Below are 19,064 nucleotides of genomic sequence, written 5' to 3'. Positions count from 1 at the left end.
ATTCTTGAGAAAAATTGTATTGTTTTTATTTTGGAATGATAAAAATCATATATATTATATTTGTGATTGTCCTTAAACAAATGAAAATATGATTATGAAATACATTACTATTTATCGCATAATGCGCGGGTCCCCGACTAGTGTTTTTTGAGAGTGTCTCAATCTATGGCGTCCGCTCTTGATGATATCTCTTATTTAATTATCAAAAACTTTACCAATTAAACTAACTAGAACCTACCGCGACTAGTGTTTTTATAATAAATAAATATCTAGGGTTGTTTGGTACCACAACTTAAACAATAGTTTTCAATTTTTAAACAGTATTACACGTATTTTTACACATTTTTTCACTCATACATATTTTCTAAAAATATAAACAACATTATTAGAATAATATTAACAAAACAACCCAATACCTGAATCTCTCTCTTAGTTCAGCTGAGAGGGGCCAATCAAAAAGAAAATAGACAAGCACTTCATAAAAAAAAGATAAAAAGCTAAGGGGTGCAGGCCTGCAGGGACCACTTGGAAAAGCTTGTACGGGCACTATTTTATTTTATTTTTTTTTATTTTTTTTTTGAGAAGGATTGTACGAGCACTTCATAGAGACAAAGACTTCGGATTCTTTTTTTCTTTTTTCTTTTTTTTAATTAGAAATCTGGATAGAACTTCATTAGACCGAAACATGATACAAATTTGTTACATCTTTGAGCACTTGGTCAGCAATAATGGGCGGAGTATCTTCTACCCATATTTTGCAATCCACAATAGATTTGGCCATCCTAGCCATCACATGAGCTGCTACATTTCCTTTTTTGCTAACATGGGATGCAATCCACGCCTTAAAGCAGCTAAGTCTTTGCAAACAGCCCTCAATTATTTTCTGGATAGACCACGGGCAAGACTCAGGATTTAGCAAGGCTTTGATAACTACTCGGGCGTCTTCTTCAATTATGATCTCCCTCAACCCCAGCTCCCATGCTAGCTGAACCCCTTCCTGCATTGCCCTAGCCTCTGTTTCCAAGGCCTTCAGATGAGAGCTTGGAGACTTTGGATTCATATGAGAGCTTTTTTGACAGCAACGTTGATACATCCTTGTAATAAAAGTTGCCGTTAGTGTTGGTAAGTAGATAAAGAGGAGTGAAGCAATCAAGCATGAAAGATAGTAGTAAAAGAAGAGAGGATCTGTCTCTTTCGAAAGCATATTCTTTGATATCTCCTTTTTATGCCCAGAATTATTGAATATTGGGACCCAAGTTTGCCGGAGCAGTTATGAACTTTCATCTTCCTACATTTCTGACAGTAACCTAACGGCACAAAGTTTATAAGTTATAACATTAACACTGGTAGGTTTGCGGATTTAAGAATATGAACCACGACAAGAATTCTGGCTTGGCCAAGTTCTTGGATGCTCCAGAGTTCAACAATCGAGAGGTTTCACATGTTCCAAAGGCATCCCATTATATAAATAAAGCTCTCTAGAATTGTAAAAAATTCCTAAAATTGTGGCGTAATAATTGATTTTTTTTTTTTCAAGAAAAAAATTTAGATGCAATTTGTATTCTTTCCCCCACCTTCGAGAGAGGGCTCCAAAATATATTGTTGATAGAAATATTCCAGCTCAATTTATTCTATACTTTTTCACCAGAAAAAATTGCTATCGCTGTGTCGAATAATCATTTATAATTAAACTTAAAAGTAAAAATTTATTTATCAATTTTGCATCTCAAAATACCAGTAAAACAGTTTTTTTTAATTAAAAAATGTATAAAGCTGAATAAATAATATTTGATTGATATTTGAATATTAAAAAAAAAAAACTACAACTAAAATTTATGGCCTTAGGTTGTACAATAAGTTCTCACCTCTTTAGAGGTTGGTGGTTTTATACCGTTTTCTCAAAATAGTTTTTTCAAGGGACTTAATTTCATACTGGAGGCTATACTGATTTAACTAGTGGAACAATATATTTCAATACCAATCAATACCAATGTACCATTTCGAGTTTACCGTTTTTTTTTATATTTATAAATATATATATATATGTGTGTGTGTGTGTGTGTGTGTGCACGCGCGCGCGCGCGTGTGTGTATGTATGTATGTGTGTGCACGCGCGCGCGCGTGTGTGTACATGTGTGTGTGTGTGTATATATATTATAATAAATATAAAAGTTTACCATAAAATATTACCCCAATTCAGAACAAATTATTTATGATTTTAGAATTTAGCATCAATTAAAAGAAAAAAAAAACATAATATAAAATATAGAAAGCTTAATTGTTCATTGCATACTAAAAAAACAAATAATACTAATAAGTTAATGCAAGTAAGTTATCATTCCGTCCTTACATCTCAAGTAGGAATGGAGATGTATGTAATGTTGTATGAAAACACTAGTACTTCTTGTGTTCTTGCTGCTAATTTTATCTCAAGAATGCTTCTCGTCATTGTCATGAATTTTTTGGCTGACTGTTTAGTAGTTTGCACGGAAAGTTTTTAATAGAGCTAGGGAACCTGAAATGCTACATATTTTACGCCCTTTCATGGACACACAAAAGAAGAGAAACAAAAGAGAAAGGGTTTTGCTGCTGGAAGTATTTTGCAATCTCCAATTCATTAGGAGTTGAGCGGGAATAGGAGAAGATATCTTTTACGACACGTGGGCATCATAACTATACACGTTCTCTCTCACAATGTGGTGCTCACATATTATGAGAGAGAGGATACATATGCCAGATATATAAGATAATTATTGTGAAGATTAATTAACTAATGGTTCAATTTTATATCCAATAAGACATCGTCTTGAATGATTAAAAAGGACAACTAAATGTGAAGTTACAGTTGCCTCACATCTACCAATTTAAACTTTAATGAAAGAAAAACTTACTCAAAAAGAATTCTTAATTTAGTTAGATTTTTAATACATTATTGTCTTGCTTTAGATTTGTAATATCTAATCTAAAGCATAAAATGAATTCATCCAAATAAAGAAGATCATAATATTGCTGGTTCGAGGTCTTATCCTCCTCTGCTTAGCTGCTTTTCCACCTCAATTAAACCTCTAGTTCGCATCTTTTCCCATCCTTAAATGACTGATCTCTCGTTTACCAACTAGTACTACATCACAAACCTAATTTTAAATAGACCACCTACTCTGCCTCTGGGCCTTGATTTATCTCTTCTTACACTTATGGGCCTGACATGAATTATTTTTCAAAATGGTTTCAGGGATGCTCTTCTTTTTTTCTTTTTTCTTTTTCTAAGTGTGAGATGACAAATTGTGGAGTAACATCACTTCCACTAACACTATTTTATTAAGCATCAATCACAACCTTAAACTTCATCAGATGTGAAAAAAGTATTGAATTTTTTTTTTTGTCATTATACTTTTACGGTATTTCTCATCCCATGCTCACTGTCTTATTTTTTAGATCAGTTCATTGACTATTACTACAACAACAACAACAACATGTTTTTATAATAAGTAAATATTAATATCTGAATCTCTAGTTCATCTGAGAGTGGCCAATCAAAATGAAAATATACAAGCACTTCATAAAAAAAAATCCCCTCCCGGTTTGTTTGTCTTGGATTCAGATCTTCTAGATTTCCTAGGGTACTCTACCAAATAAATTTCCTTAAATCTTAACCATTCTATAATGATTTAATAGTTAAGATTCTGTCATGTTAGCATTCCACTAACAATAATCTTAATTGTTTTGCTTTCAACATTATTTTATTATTTTAAGAATATTGTTAGTGGAATGCTGACATGGCAAAATCTTAACCATTAAATCATTAAAGAGTGGTTAGGATTTAAGGAAATTTACTAGTAGAGTACCCTAAGAAATCTAGAAGATCTGAATCCGTTTGTCTTCTATTCCATTTTAGTATGTCCCAAAATATTGTCTCGTTTCTAAAAATAAAAGTTATTAATTTACTAATATTCCTATTATATCCCTACTTTATTTTCAAAAATATTTGAAAAGAAAAATAACTAATATTTAAAAAATTAATCTAATTGGGGCACTTTTTTAGTTGCCTCATTAAGAATAACTCTTTTTTTTTAAAAAGCTGATAAATTTATTTAATGGTAGTTTTGTAATCTTATACATTTTCATAAGGTAGACAAGACAATAAATAATGTTCCCTTAAAAAATTTAACTTTTTAAACAGGACAAACAAATTGAGACGGAAGGAATATAAAAAGCTGACGGGTGCAGGGACCATTTGGAAAAGTTTGTACGAGCACTTCATAGAGACAAACACTTTAAATTCATATGAGATATATTCACGTTATAATAAGAATTCACAGCTGAGAGCTTTTTTGCCAGCAACGTTGATACATCTTTGTACATAAAAGTTGCTGTTAGTGTTGGTAAGTAGATAAAGAGAAGTGAAGCAATCAAGCATGAAAGATAGTACGAACATGAAAGATAGTTTCCGCGGAGCCACATTTGCACCGAAGGGGGATGTGTTTGGGATTTATAAATCTCTACAAACTTCGTAGATTTGGTTTTTAATGATAATAGGATTTGGTATGCCTATTATTTACGCTTTTTCTAATAAACTTCAGAAATTAACCATGACTATCGTGATTAAGAATAATAGTTTTTTTTTTTTTTTTTGAGAAACAAGAATAATAGTATTGATGAGCCCAATGAGTTAAAAATGCACCGCTCATTGCACTGCAAAGAATGAGAAAATACTACTTTCCCTTAAAGCCACCGACTGGTGATTTGGGATGAGTCATTGAAGTGGGAGGCACAACTATGGATACCGACTATGATTTTCATTTTTCTCCCATATGTTTGATACTTGAATTTAAAAATACAAAGAATATTTATTTTTTAATTAGAAAAGCCTTGAAACATTGAACCAAATGAAACAAAAAGCCAATATTTAATTTGTTCTTATCTCTAGTATGACACTTGAAAATATTTTAATTCTCTTTACATAGAATGTGTCACTTAGCAAAATCTCATGCTTTCTCACGTTACATATCTGCTTTTAGATATATTGATGTGCATTGACTAGAAATAAAAAATTAATCCAAATGGCCAAAGAAGAATGCCATGGATAAACTATAGACATTAGCGAAATACCTCACTGTAATAGATAAACTAGAACAGCCACTAGAATGGAGTCGATAACTGAGAAGTCATATTTATATGTGGAATTTATTCAGTGACAAAACTTTATATGTAATACATTTTATTGGTGATATATTGTTTTTTGGGATTTCATCTAAGTAAGGGTAGTGTACTTGACCCTCTCCTTGAAGAGTGGAAGCATCATCAACCCAAGATCTCACAACTTGGAGGCAACTTGCTCATGTCCTAAGCTGCCCACATAGTCCATGTGGCAGGTGTTCACGTGTCTGAGAGTGCAGATTTGCACCTCGCGATCATCTCGCAACCTTAGGGACAAACAAGTCGCGAGTTGCTCGATCTCTGTATTCTGCAAATTGCACCAATCACTACTTTTCTACTAGTGCGCACATATATACACAGCTATGAGGCATGGCAAGGGGCTTAAGATAAGTAATTACCAAACAATAGAAACCCTAAGGGGGCCAAGAAAGTGAAGCCATTCCTTTGTATGAAAAGGGAGAGCTTTTTCCTTAAAGAAAACCCAAGTTCTTCATCTCCCTCTTTCATCTCTTTCATTCCATTGATAGAGATTCTGTAAACACATTCCTCATCCACAAACACATACCTTGAAATGAATGATTGAGTAAGGAAACTTGAGAAGCCACAACCTAAATTCAATCTTCATTGGTGGTAATTCCATTGGAGCTTCAATGGAGGGTCTCTAGTAAGCTAGGAAGAGAAAGGGCTCAGTGAAGTCAATTGCTAGCTGGAGCTTGGAGGACTCAAGTACATGTAGGAGTTGTTAGGATTTGTGCCCTTAAATCCTATTGTATGATGCTATGTATAATATTATGTATGACATTATGTATGACATGATGTATGACTTAATATTGTGTTTGATAAAGTTATTTTATTATTATCTAAAATAATGGTAACATGAATATGGGACATTATCATATAGTCCATGAGATGCATTGTATGTGATTTATGTGAAAAGTCACAGAAGATGTAAATCACAAGTTCTTTGTAAACTCAGAATTTATAGTTCGTAGTCGGTGATGAAATTGGGCATTTCATTTGCAAAGACTATAACGTGTCAACTAAGATGATTTGTCTTGATCATGGAAGTGGAAACTTCTAGTTGATATGTTGATATGTTTTAAGAGTTAAAACATATTGAACAGGACTGCTGTGAGATTTATTATTCTTCTAACGACTGTCAAATGAATAATAAATTTTACGACTTCTATTTGCATGAACTCTTAATCTTGAGAGAATAATGGACCTGATCATGAAGTGTAGGTTGCTTTGATATATCAGGAGTGAGATCTGAAGTGACGGTCAAAACCTCAGTATGTTGAGCAGCCACATTTAGTGTTGATGGAACATATATTCTCAAGATGGAATTCATAGTCTCTTGATGGAGATATAAAATATTCCCTTGAGATAAGTTTAATGGTTTCAGTTATTCAGAGAGTTAGGCCTAACCACTTTAGTAAGAAATTACTAAAGTATATATTTATGAAATTGGATTTCATAAATATATAATGAATAACTTTAAAGAATTAAACCGGGTACTCAAGGATAAGATGTAGTAATTTACAAAATGGCAGTCTACGTTTATGACTTTGTGTTACTACGAATATTTTATGAAGGGGTTACGTGTATAATAAAGTCTTGGGATATAATTTATTAATAAGGCCTAGAATGCAATTATATTTATATAGTGGTATTAAATATAATTAATGGTAACTTTGGACTTGTCAAGAGTTGACGGAAAAGCCCAAGGCCCATTGGAGCTAGTGTCTTATTGGTCCCTTTTGGTCCCACTCTAAGCCACACACTAAAGCCCAATTGGAAAGGCCCAATAAACCAGCCCAATTGGATAATCAGTTAGTTATAAAGGGAGAAACATACATTATTTTTATTAGAAGAGATTAGAAAAGAAAAAGAAACGGTGTGTGAGAGAGTGTGAGACACACTTTCATTCTCCCTTTGAAAAACTGATTGAGAAACCACACATCTTGGGCGTAAAGTGGAATTGGAGTGAAGATTAAAAGTGTTCCCAAGTGCTTCTAATCTTTGTTTTGAATTTCTCCACACCAAGGTATGCTATCTTGTTCTTAAATTCTGAAATTTATGTAGTGCACGTTATCAATCATGAATGAAATAGATCTTAGTTCGTCGCTTCCGCTGTGGGTTTTGTATGAGATACAAAACCAGAATTTTTATATAAATAATCCTAATCTCATTAGGAATAAATTTCATTAAACTAGTATTAACGTATATGAATATATATAATTTCATTAAACTAGTATTAACGTATATAAATATATATAATAAAGGTTTTTAGTACATTATATATATTTATATACGTTAATGCTAGTTTAATGAAATTTATTCCTAATGAGATTAGAATTATTTTTTTTTTAACGTGTCTAGCATTATTATTATTCTTAATCTTAAAAACCTTTATTTTAAAATATCTAGTGGGAGAGAGATTCAAGGGTTGGATCTCACGGCCTCCATTGTTGGTTCATAGTAGTGTGAAATTTATACTTTGTCTTTGCCTCGAGCTTAGCATTCCATGCGGAGAGTATTTATTTCATAGTCCTATAAGATTGAATTTCCTGGTTTATAGTGGTTTGATAAACACCTTGTCTTAGTTTCGAGCTTTGCATTCCATGCGGAGGGTGTTTTATCATGGTACTACAAAGTAAGCCTGTTAAAGGGATGAAATGTGGTTACACATGATTTTAGACAATGGTATACACTAGACTAAGTATTATAGTATCCTCTAGGCTGAGTTCTTACTATTATTACTTAGAGGCTAAATGTAAAACGGCATATTGTTAGTGTTTGATAAGAGTTATCATGATAGTACTAATAATGAGAATAGTTCTTAATCAATCATAGTATTTTATGTTCACTCTATGCTGAGGGATATTGAATATAAGATTGGGTTGTCGTTGCATATATTATTTTATGGTTTTATTAAGGTTCCATATTATATGCTTTTATGCTAAATTGATAATATCCAATTTACTTATTATATTCATGTTTATTATTTTTAGATTTTGTCATGGCATCATTTAGCCCACTTGTTTCTATTCTTAACCAAAACAAACTGACTGGATCCAATTATGTTGACTGGAAAAGAAATTTGGACATTGTTCTTACTGCTGAAGAGCACAAGTATGTGCTTACTCAACCATGTCCTAACTTTCCTTCATTAGATGCTCCTCTTGAGGAAAAACAGCGATATGATCGTTGGCAGAAATCTAATGAGATGGCCAAATGATACATCCTAGCATCTATCTCAAATGTTCTACAGCATCAAATGCAGGATGTAGAACTTGCTTCGGACATAATGTATAGTTTGAAGGAGATGTTTGGTGAGCAAGGCCGTTCTGCAAGGTAAGAAACCATGAGGCAAATTTATAATACAAAAATGGCTGCAGGAAGTTCAGTGAGGGAGCATTGTCTTAGGATGATTGTTAATCTGAACACATTAGAAGTTTTAGGTGCCGACATTGATGGAGAATCCCAAGTGGATATGATACTCCAGTCACTACTAGAATCATTCAAGGAATTCAGACTCAATTATAATATGAACAAAAAGATTTATTCTTTGTCTGAATTAATGAATGAGTTAGTAGCGGCGGAAGGCATCCTTGGTACTTCTAGTGTTGAAGCCAATGTGGGTGAAGCTTCTACTTCTCAATCTAAGTCGAAAGGCAAGGGTAAGAAGAAGAAGAAGAAGGACTTCACTAAAAAAGATGGTAAACAAATTGCCTTAAGGGTTGCCAACAAAGGAAAGAAAATCAAAGGAAAGTGTTTCCATTGTGGTGAGAAAGGACATTGGAAGAGGAATTGTCCAACATTCAAGGCTGCCAAGAATAAAAGGTATGAAAAGTTCATTTCTTCTTGAAATATGTTTGGTACAGAATCCAACAGATTCCTGGTGTGTGGATTCAGGTTGTACTAATCATATCTGCAATTCTTTGCAGGGGTTCCAGGAGACTAGAAAGTTGAATGAGGGAGAGCTATTATTTACTTTGGCTGATGGGAGCAAGATTCCGGTTGAAGCTGTTGGAGTGTTTAATTTGTGTTTTAAGTCTAGAGTTTTAATATTGGAAGACTGTTTGTATGTACCTAATGTTCGTAGGAATTTAATTTCTGCAACTTACTTAGGTAAACATGGATATTGTATTATCCTGAAAGACAATGTTGTAATAAAGAAGGATAAAGTGTTTATCTGTTCTGGCAATATTGTGGATGGTCTTTATATTTTAACTCTTGATAAGCATGAATTATACAATTCTGAATTGGATAGTAACTCTCATGTGAAATCATTAAAGAGAAAGTTTCCTTCTACTAGTGATGCATATCTATGGCACTTGCGTTTAGGTCATATTAATTCAAGTAGGATTCAAAGACTAATCAAAGATGGACTTTTACAGCCCATGGACTTTGATGGTTTTCCAGTTTGCAAATCTTGTTTGGAAGGTAAGATGACCAAACGACCTTTTAATGCAAAAGGTAGAAGAGCGCAAGATTTGTTAGAACTAGTACATTCAGATGTATGTGGTCCTATGTCAATCCAAGCAAGAGGTGGCTATGAGTATTTCATTACTTTCACTGATGATTACTCTAGATTTGGTTATGTGTACCTAATGAAACGGAAGTCCGAAGCCTTTGAAAAGTTCAAAGAGTTTAGGGCTGAAGTTGAGAATCAATTGGGTAAACACATAAAGGCCATTCGATCTGATCGAGGTGGCGAATACCTTTTTGGTGATTTTAAGGATTACTTGACTGAAAATGGGATTATATCCCAATTGACTGCACCTGGAACTCCACAACAAAATGGTGTAGCAGAAAGAAGGAATAGGACTCTTTTAGATATGGTTAGGTCCATGTTGAGTTATTCGACTCTACCAATTTCTTTTTGGAGATATGCCTTAAATACTGCAATGTATCTTCTGAATTTAGTACCTTCGAAGTCTATTCCTAAAACACCTGTAGAGTTGTGGAATGGGCGTAAGCCTAGTATGAGACATCTCCACATTTGGGGTTGTCTAGCACATGTGTTGAAAGGAAAGTCTGACAAGTTACAGTCTAAAACGGAAGTGGTATTTTTTGTAGGATATCCAAAAGGAATAGTTGGAGGTTTATTCTATAGTCATAAGGATAATAAAGTGTTTGTTAGCACAAATGCCAAATTCTTGGAAAATGACTATATGAATAATTTTACTCCGAGAAGTAGGGCTGTCTTGGCTGAAATGAATGAACCGATAGTTGAACAACCAATGGATAAAACTAGGAATAGACAGGTGCCTCGTCGTAGTGGGAGAATTGTTCGGCCTCCTATAAGATTCATAGGTTTGGGAGAAACTTATGAGGCTATCTCAAAAGAGGCTGAATCGGATCCTTACACTTATGATGAAGCAATGAATGATATAGATGCACATCATTGAGTCCAAGCTATGAAATCTGAATTGGATTCTATGGATTCCAATCATGTATGAGATCTTGTAAAGGCGCCTAACGGCATTAAACCTGTTGGTTGCAAATGGGTTTACAAGAGAAAGAGAAGGATAGATGGAAAGGTTGAAACTTTTAAAGCAAGACTAGTGGCGAAATGGTATACACAAAAAGAAGGTATTGATTATGATGAAACTTTTTCGCCAGTAGCCATGCTTAAATCTATCAGAATTCTCTTATCCATTGCTGCTCATTATGATTATGAGATTTGGCAAATGGATGTCAAGATTGCATTTCTTAATGGCAATCTTGAAGAAGAAATATACATGTTGCAACCAGAAGGTTTCATAGCAAAGAACCAAAAGCATATGGTATGCAAGTTGAATAGGTCCATTTATGGACTTAAACAAGCATCTAGGTCATGGAACATCAGATTTGATCAAGCAATCAAGTCATTTGGTTTTGAACAAAATCTCGATGAACCATGTGTGTACAAAAGACATCGAGACAAAGTAGTAATGTTCCTAGTGCTTTATGTTGATGATATTCTACTCATTGGGAATGATGTAGGGGTTATGTCATCGGTAAAAGTTTGGTTGTCAAGCCAATTTGATATGAAGGACTTGGGTGAGGCTAACTTTATTCTAGGGATCAAGCTTTGGCGAGATCGCAAGAATAAGATGTTAGGCTTATCACAAGCTGAATATATAGATAAGGTTCTAGAACGGTTTAGCATGCAAAACTACAAGAAAGGATTGCTTCCTTTTAGACATGGAGTTCCTCTGTCTGATGACCAAAGACCTAAGACTCAAGAGGAAGAAAATATGATGAGACAAGTTCCTTATGCTTCTGCAGTGGGAAGTCTCATGTATGCCATGCTTTGTACTAGACCAGATATTTGTTATTCATTGGCATGGTCACCGATATCAATCAAATCCAGGACCAAAACATTGGCAAGCTGTAAAGCATATTCTCAAGTATCTTAGGAGAACGGGAGATTATATGCTTGTTTACCATAGTGAGGATTTGATTCCCATTGGCTATACAGATTCAGATTTTCAATCGGATCTAGATTTCAGAAAATCCACTTCAGGATGTGTTTTCACCTTGGGAGGTGGAGCCATAAGTTGGAGGAGTGTTAAGCTATCTTGTATTGCGGACTCCACCATGGAAGCCGAGTATGTTGCTGCTTGTGAAGCAACAAAGGAGGCTGTTTGGCTCAAGAAATTCCTTTCTGATCTTGGTGTTGTAAGAATGGAGCAACTTCCCATCACATTGTTTTGCGACAATAGTGGAGCGGTTGCACAATCCAAAGATCCAAGGAATCACAAGAAAGGAAAGCACATTGAGAGGAAGTATCATTTCATTCGAGACATTGTTGCTCGTGGAGATGTTGTGGTAGCAAAGATTGAAAGTGCAAATAATCTAGCAGATCCTTTTACCAAAGCCTTACCTCAAAGGACTTTCGAGTCACATTTGGAGGGAATGGGAGTCAGATTAGTGTACAATAGTCTTTAGGGCAAGTGGGAGATTGTTAGGATTTGTGCCCTTAAATCCTATTGTATGATGCTATGTATAATATTATGTATGACATTATGTATGACATGATGTATGACTTAATATTGTGTTTGATAAAGTTATTTTATTATTATCTAAAATAATGGTAACATGAATATGAGACATTATCATATAGTCCATGAGATGCATTGTATGTGATTTATGTGAAAAGTCACAGAAGATGTAAATCACAAGTTCTTTGTAAACTCAGAATTTATAGTTCGTAGTCGGTGATGAAATTGGGCATTTCATTTGCAAAGACTATAACGTGTCAACTAAGATGATTTGTCTTGATCATGGAAGTTGAAACTTCTAGTTGATATGTTGATATGTTTTAAGAGTTAAAACATATTGAACAGGACTGCTGTGAAATTTATTATTCTTCTAACGACTGTCAAATGAATAATAAATTTTACGACTTCTATTTGCATGAACTCTTAATCCTGAGAGAATAATGGACCTGATCATGAAGTGTAGGTTGCTTTGATATATCAGGAGTGAGATCTGAAGTGACGGTCAAAACCTCAGTATGTTGAGCAGTCACATTTAGTGTTGATGGAACATATATTCTCAAGATGGAATTCATAGTCTCTTGATGGAGATATAAAATATTCCCTTGAGATAAGTTTAATGGTTTCAGTTATTCAGAGAGTTAGACCTAATCACTTTAGTAAGAAATTACTAAAGTATATATTTATGAAATTGGATTTCATAAATATATAATGAATAACTTTAAAGAATTAAACCGGGTACTCAAGGATAAGATATAGTAATTTACAAAGTGACAGTCTACGTTTATGACTTTGTGTTACTACGAATATTTTATGAAGGGGTTACGTGTATAATAAAGTCTTGGGATATAATTTATTAATAAGGCCTAAAGTGCAATTATATTTATATAGTGGTATTAAATATAATTAATGGTAACTTTGGACTTGTCAAGAGTTGACGGAAAAGCCCAAGGCCCATTGGAGCTAATGTCTTATTGGTCCCTTTTAGTCCCACTCCAAGCCACACACTAAAGCCCAGAAAGGCCCAATAAAGCCAGTCAATTAGATAATCAATTAGTTATAAAGGGAGAAACATACAGAATTTTTATTAGAAGAGATTAGAAAAGAAAAAGAAACGGTGTGTGAGAGAGTGTGAGACACACTTTCATTCTCCCTTTGAAAAACTGATTGAGAGACCACACATCTTGGGCGTAAAGTGGAATTGGAGTGAAGATTAAAAGTGTTCCCAAGTGCTTCTAATCTTTGTTTTGAATTTCTTCACACCAAGGTACGCTATCTTGTTCTTAAATACTGAAATTTATGTAGTGCACGTTATCAATCATGAATGAAATAGATCCTAGTTTGTCGCTTCCGCTGTGGGTTTTGTATGAGATACAAAACCAGAATTTTTCCTTCAGGAGTTTGGGCCTAAAGGGATCATTATATTCCTTGTGTACTACAACTATCTTACCTAGTGGAGATTTTTGACGAGTGGTTGAAGGAGAGGTTTTTACGCCCGATGCTCGGGTTTTCCTCTTCCATAACACTTCTAGTGTTATGTGTGGTTTGATTGTCTTACTCTCTCTATTTCCTTTAGCTTTCTATATTGACATGCTTGTGTAGTGTAGTTTGTGTTTGGGAAATTTGCTAAGTCACTTACACTTTAACTTTTGATTAGTTTAGTGTTAAAACCAACTTAGCCATAAAATCTAGTATTAAGGGTTCTAAATATTTGCTAGGATATATATAGCATATTTAAGTTTCAATAACTTTGGTTAGGACGTAGGAGGGGAACATTATTTGTGATGGTGTTAAAATTTCTTTTTGTGAGGAATAAATCCACTATTATGGAATTGAGTACTCTAGTGCATTAGAGATGACCTAATGCAAACTCGTGTCTAAAACTGATTACATATCTATATCGTGTCTCATTCAATAAAGCACTAGACAGAAACTTTACCCAATAAATAAAATATTTACACTCAGATGCCCTTTGAGCGACTAAACAGCAGTCTACTTACTTTATTGTACAAAACCCCATTAAATCTAATGTTCTAACTCCAAACATTCTCCCCACCCATTTTTGCACAAAGGTTTGTGCATTCCTTGCTTCCATAGATTATCGAGCCTGTGGTTTAGTAACAAATTATTCATTGATAGATCATGACATGGACACGGTAGTAGATTGATCAGACTCCATATTCATTTGGTGCAAGTTCTGGTTTGTGTTGCGAATGTAAAATTGTTATGATCCTAGTGTCCCACATAAATTAAGTATAAGTTTAATTATGCATTTATAAGCTCTTGAACACTTTTCCTTTAAAAGCCAGTTTTCAATGGTGAATTCTACCTGTGAGTTTGTAACATTTAATATCAAAGCCAACCACCACCTCGATTAATGATCCTTGTGTCCCATATAGATTAAGTATAAGCTTAATTATGTGTTTATAAGCTCTTGAACACCCTCTCCTTGCAAGCCCTTTTAAAGGGTGAGTTCTATTCATGAGTTTGTAACAAAAATGCTGGCAAGTCACAGTGAAGATTAGTTCTCTGCAAGCATGAGTATTTCATAAGATAAAATGTATCCTTAAAATCTTACAAGGGCACGCAATCTGCAATATCAATCCAGTCTTAAATTGAACTCTTGGGGTTGTAGTAATTGCAGTAGAGAAATTTATTCATCAATAGTTCACTTCAACCGTCTGCATAAAAAATTAATGAGCCTAATTATAGTAATTTCAGTGACCCGAATCAGATTGCTTAAGTCAAGAAAGTCTTTAGTCACTAAGTGGGATAAGCTAACTGGTGCAAAGTTCATAGGCTAGATGCCAAAAATAAAAAAGAAGGAATAGATAGTCACTTGGAGCAAAGTGAATCATTCCCTGACCCTAACATCACTTCTAAACTTGATCTATTATGTTTTATAGCCAATTTCTTGGAACAGGCATTGCAGCAATATAAGCCTGATAAAGCAACAAGTATAAATCAACGACTTGTTCGATAAAGTACTCTTTTTTTTTTCTTTTTTTAACCTGAATATTTGATAAAGTAATCCATCCCCTATGTTTTGGTTAGAAGCAATTTCTTTAAAAGAATGCCTCATGCTCCAATACAACAAAACCTTCCCAGCTAGTTCCAAATAAGGAAGAAGAAAATGTACAAGAAGCAATTGCAACTTAGTAAATTTTATATAGTGGACATGAAACAGAACTAAATTAAAAAATTGGGCCAGAAACATTACATACTTCTGATTATGTTAGTCATCTTGACAAGAACAACTGAGTGAATACATAGATTTATGTCTTGCAACTGCTCTCATTCCATTGCTCAGTTTATGGTTTTAGCCATAATCCATTCTCATCACATGGAAACAAAGTGATTTTAGGGCATTTGAATTTCTCCAAGTAATATAAGTGAGGAAACAACGCCCGGAGTTCTCTCCAATCCATCTTTATGTTACTCAAGAACTTCAGACGTAGTATCTCAACTTTCCACTTATCGTTCCCTTGAATTAGATTTTGGAGTTCCCCTCCTCTGATGTACAGTTTCTTTAGCTTGTCAAGTTTTCCAGGTATCAACCAGCTGGGTGCTGTCATCTGAGGGTAACACTGGAGATCCAGTTTCTCTAGTTCCTTAAATTCTTCCAGACTTACTGGCTTTGTTCCTTGCTTCAAGGTGGCCGCTCTTAATAATTTTCTTGCGAAATGTGGTTTAGCGCCAGACTCCAATGTCAGTTCTGCTTTACCCTTGTCTTTCTTCTTCTTATCTCCACTATTCTCTGGGTTCATGGTGCTTTCTGCAACTGGCTGTTCTGCACCGTTGTCTGGCCTTATATGATCTCCACTATTCTTCGGACTTGTGATGGTTGCAACCATTGGTTGTGCCACACCTTTGTCTTGCTTTTTGTTATCTCCATTCTTCGTTGGACTTGTATTGGTTGCTGCATTTGGTTGTGCCACACCCTTGTCTTGCTTGTTCTTATCTCCACTCTTCTTCAGACTAGTGATGATTGCTGCAATTGGTTGTGCCACACCCTTGTCTTGCTTCTTCTTATCTGCACTCTTCTTTGGACTCACGGTGGTTGCTCCCTCTGGTTGTGTTGCACCCTTGTCTTGCTTAGCATGGCTATCTACTCCACCTCCCCACACAATTGTCAGCTTTTGAAGCCTTTTAAATTGTTGAAGAGTAATTACCTCTCCATCTGTGGGAAAAGTCATCTTGTTCGTGTAGATGCTCAATTTCCTCAACTTCCTCAATTTTAACAACTCATCAAGAGCACACGAATCTGCACTTACGCGATCACCAACTACAAACCCTTTAAAAACTAGGAGTTCTGAGAGCAAGGCAATCCCTTTGGGTATGTATTCAAGCAAGTAACACTCTGATATATCCAAGTGTGTCAGCTGTTTCAGTGAGCCTATCCCATCCGGAAGCGCCTCTAGAGTGTGACATGCTCTAAGATCCAAGATCCTCAAACTTGAGAGCTTACACACAGAATCAGGAAGTTTTGTGATCCTAGAGATTCCTTGAAGACTGAAAAACCTTAAAAATTTCATACTTCTCAGCCCATTCAAGAATTCACTGCTCTCAACTTCAATGTGATGCTTCGCCGAGTTCTGCCACCTCCCCAGATAAAGAACCTTGACATTCTTTAACTTTGAGAACCACTCCAACTCGAAAAAGTCAGGATAAGGCTCATTGACATTGAATATAGTTTGCAATTTCTCAGGCATTTTCTCTTGATCCAATTTGGACCCAATTCTCAATAGCTTCTGAGAAGGGTGATTTAGTACTAAACATGCCCGGTAACACTTGGAAAAATCCGCGGTGGGATTCCCTTTTTTATCAAAATCAAAGAACCCAGCATCTTTTGCAAACTCAATCATGGCGGAACGAATAAAAGGATTCATCTTATAACTATCCGCGACCTTTCTATGCTTCTTATTCACAGCCTCAACACAGCCCATCTTCACTAACTTTTCTAAAATTTCATCACCCATTTCCTCATACGTCTTTTCTTCACTACCCAATGGACTATTAATCAACCCCTCTCCAACCCACCAATACACAAAAAACCTCTTCTTCACAACCTCATTCTCCGGAATCAAAGCGAAACACAACAAACACAACTTTGTTCTAGCATCAAGACTATCATAAACGTGCCTAAAATCCTTAAAAGCGAAGCTTTTATCAAAAAGTGGGTGGAAGTGTAAGTCAGGCAATTCATCAATCACCTGGCGATCATCGTAATCCGCACCGACACCGACCCGGGTGTACTTTTTGGCGTCGGAGTCGGGGGCGGAGAGCTTATGCGGCAAAGGGATCTGGAGCTTTAACTTGAGGACGATCTCGCTCAGCAACTGAAGCTTGGATTTAAGCTGATTGATCAGAAAAGTGGGGCTGCGAGAAGTGGCTCTCAAATTGTTCAAGGACTTGTCGAGAGTGTGTTGCAAGAGAGCCTTGAAGAGAGCAGCGGCGTTGTCTTCAAAGCTGGTGAAATTGGTGAAAGCGAGGCCTATGTAGTTTATGTCTTTCCTTAACTTTTCAAGCTGGATTTCCATCTTGCGGTATTCTTCCTCGCTGCTGTCGTTGTCGTTGTTGTTGTTGTTGGTGGCGGTGGCGGTGGTAGTGGCGGTGGCGGAGGTGGAAGTGGTGGAGATGGAGCTTTTGGCTTGGGAGAGACGTTTAATGAGAGCGGGGATGACAACTTCGTTAATTTGGGCAACGGTGAAGTTGTCGGTGGAATATGCGAAGTTGGAGAGATCATCCAACGAAGACATGGCTTTTTTTTTTTTTTCGGGAGAATTTAGAAACAAAGAAAGCAGACAATGAAGATGAAGATGAAGATGAAGCTGAAATGAAAGCTGGAGTTTGTAGTTGTAGGTGTTTTATCCAAATAATTTAGGGGTCAACGGGTATATTGACTTCAGGCAAGTGGCAACCGCATTTTCTTTTTCTTTTTTCTGCTCTCATGAGTTATGAATAGCAACTAAAATGAGATTTTCTCTAATAAGTTAGTTCAAAATAACTTTCTCGGTTTTGGTCATTAAAAGTTCTGGTTCTTTTCTTCTTCTTTTTTTCTACTAATGTTTCAAAATTTTGTTATGACCTTTCATATTTGATTTTATATTTTTAAATTGATATGTTTTTAGAGATAATTATAACATGTTGCTAATCCTGTAATTTTACCCATTTCTCTTTCTCAATGCATAGAGAAATGCCAATTCAACAACAAATTCATTGGCTATTTATATTGATCTTGTTGTTCATCTATACTATTATTTGAAGGACTTTCTCGGTTTTGACCGGATTTTTTTGTTCTAAAATACTCATACATCCATATGCTTAAGTAGAGACAAAACTTAAGGACAATTTGGTAAAAATATAACCCTAACTCCCACTAAAACATTGTCTAAAAAATGTGACCATTTTCTTGTTAATTTTCAAATTTCTTTATGCACTTATAAATTAGATTCTCAAAATAAAAATTATATATATATATAATAAAAAAACACAGATTTATTCTTCTTTTTTTTTTTTTTTTTTTTTGCTACAACCACTAGAAAAAAAAAAAAAAAAAAGAAGAAGAAGAAAGAAAGCCTCATCGCATGCGCGAAACGCGTGTGATGAGGCTAGTTTCCATTACTAATTAGATCATCCATAATATGTATTTTTGCCCACAACAATGAAGTTTTTGCATTGCATAGAATTTTAGTAAAATTTTTTCATTAAATAATTAATTATAAATGGTACTTAATGGTCATATTGTGAACATAATAGATGAAGTTTGTCGAGGGTTCTTTTTTCGTTTCTTATACCTTAGACACGCGTCTTAATGTTATTGGACAATGCTTAGTCTAGGCTTTTTCTAAGAAGAAAGTTGGGTCTAGCGCTCCACGGAATGGGCTCCAAAGTACCATTCTACTGCTGTCAGTT

General features: G+C 35.0%; 2 protein-coding genes across 2 annotated transcripts; both read right to left on the bottom strand.

Moving 5' to 3' along the window:
- Positions 1-673: 673 nt before the first annotated feature.
- LOC142635793 (uncharacterized) lies at positions 674-1,060 on the bottom strand. Its single transcript, XM_075809875.1, has one exon. It carries the CDS (start codon positions 1,058-1,060, stop codon positions 674-676), a length of 387 nt encoding a protein of 128 aa, XP_075665990.1.
- A 14,237-nt stretch (positions 1,061-15,297) lies between these two features.
- On the bottom strand, positions 15,298-17,968 carry LOC142633495 (uncharacterized). The gene has a single exon (XM_075807738.1). The coding sequence runs from the start codon at positions 17,906-17,908 to the stop codon at positions 15,461-15,463; it is 2,448 nt and encodes an 815-aa protein (XP_075663853.1). The 5' UTR covers positions 17,909-17,968; the 3' UTR covers positions 15,298-15,460.
- Positions 17,969-19,064: the final 1,096 nt, after the last annotated feature.

The sequence above is a fragment of the Castanea sativa genome, chromosome 5 (genome assembly GCF_040712315.1).
Source record: "Castanea sativa cultivar Marrone di Chiusa Pesio chromosome 5, ASM4071231v1".
NCBI lineage: Eukaryota > Viridiplantae > Streptophyta > Magnoliopsida > Fagales > Fagaceae > Castanea > Castanea sativa.
Note: the sequence above shows the minus strand (reverse complement) of the source record. Positions and strands in the feature narration are given on the sequence as shown.

Bases quoted from the DNA above. Each gene is read 5' to 3' on its own strand.
- LOC142633495 (XM_075807738.1), bottom strand. From the start codon at position 17,908: ATGTCTTCGTTGGATGATCTCTCCAACTTCGCATATTCCACCGACAAC.
- LOC142635793 (XM_075809875.1), bottom strand. From the start codon at position 1,060: ATGAATCCAAAGTCTCCAAGCTCTCATCTGAAGGCCTTGGAAACAGAG.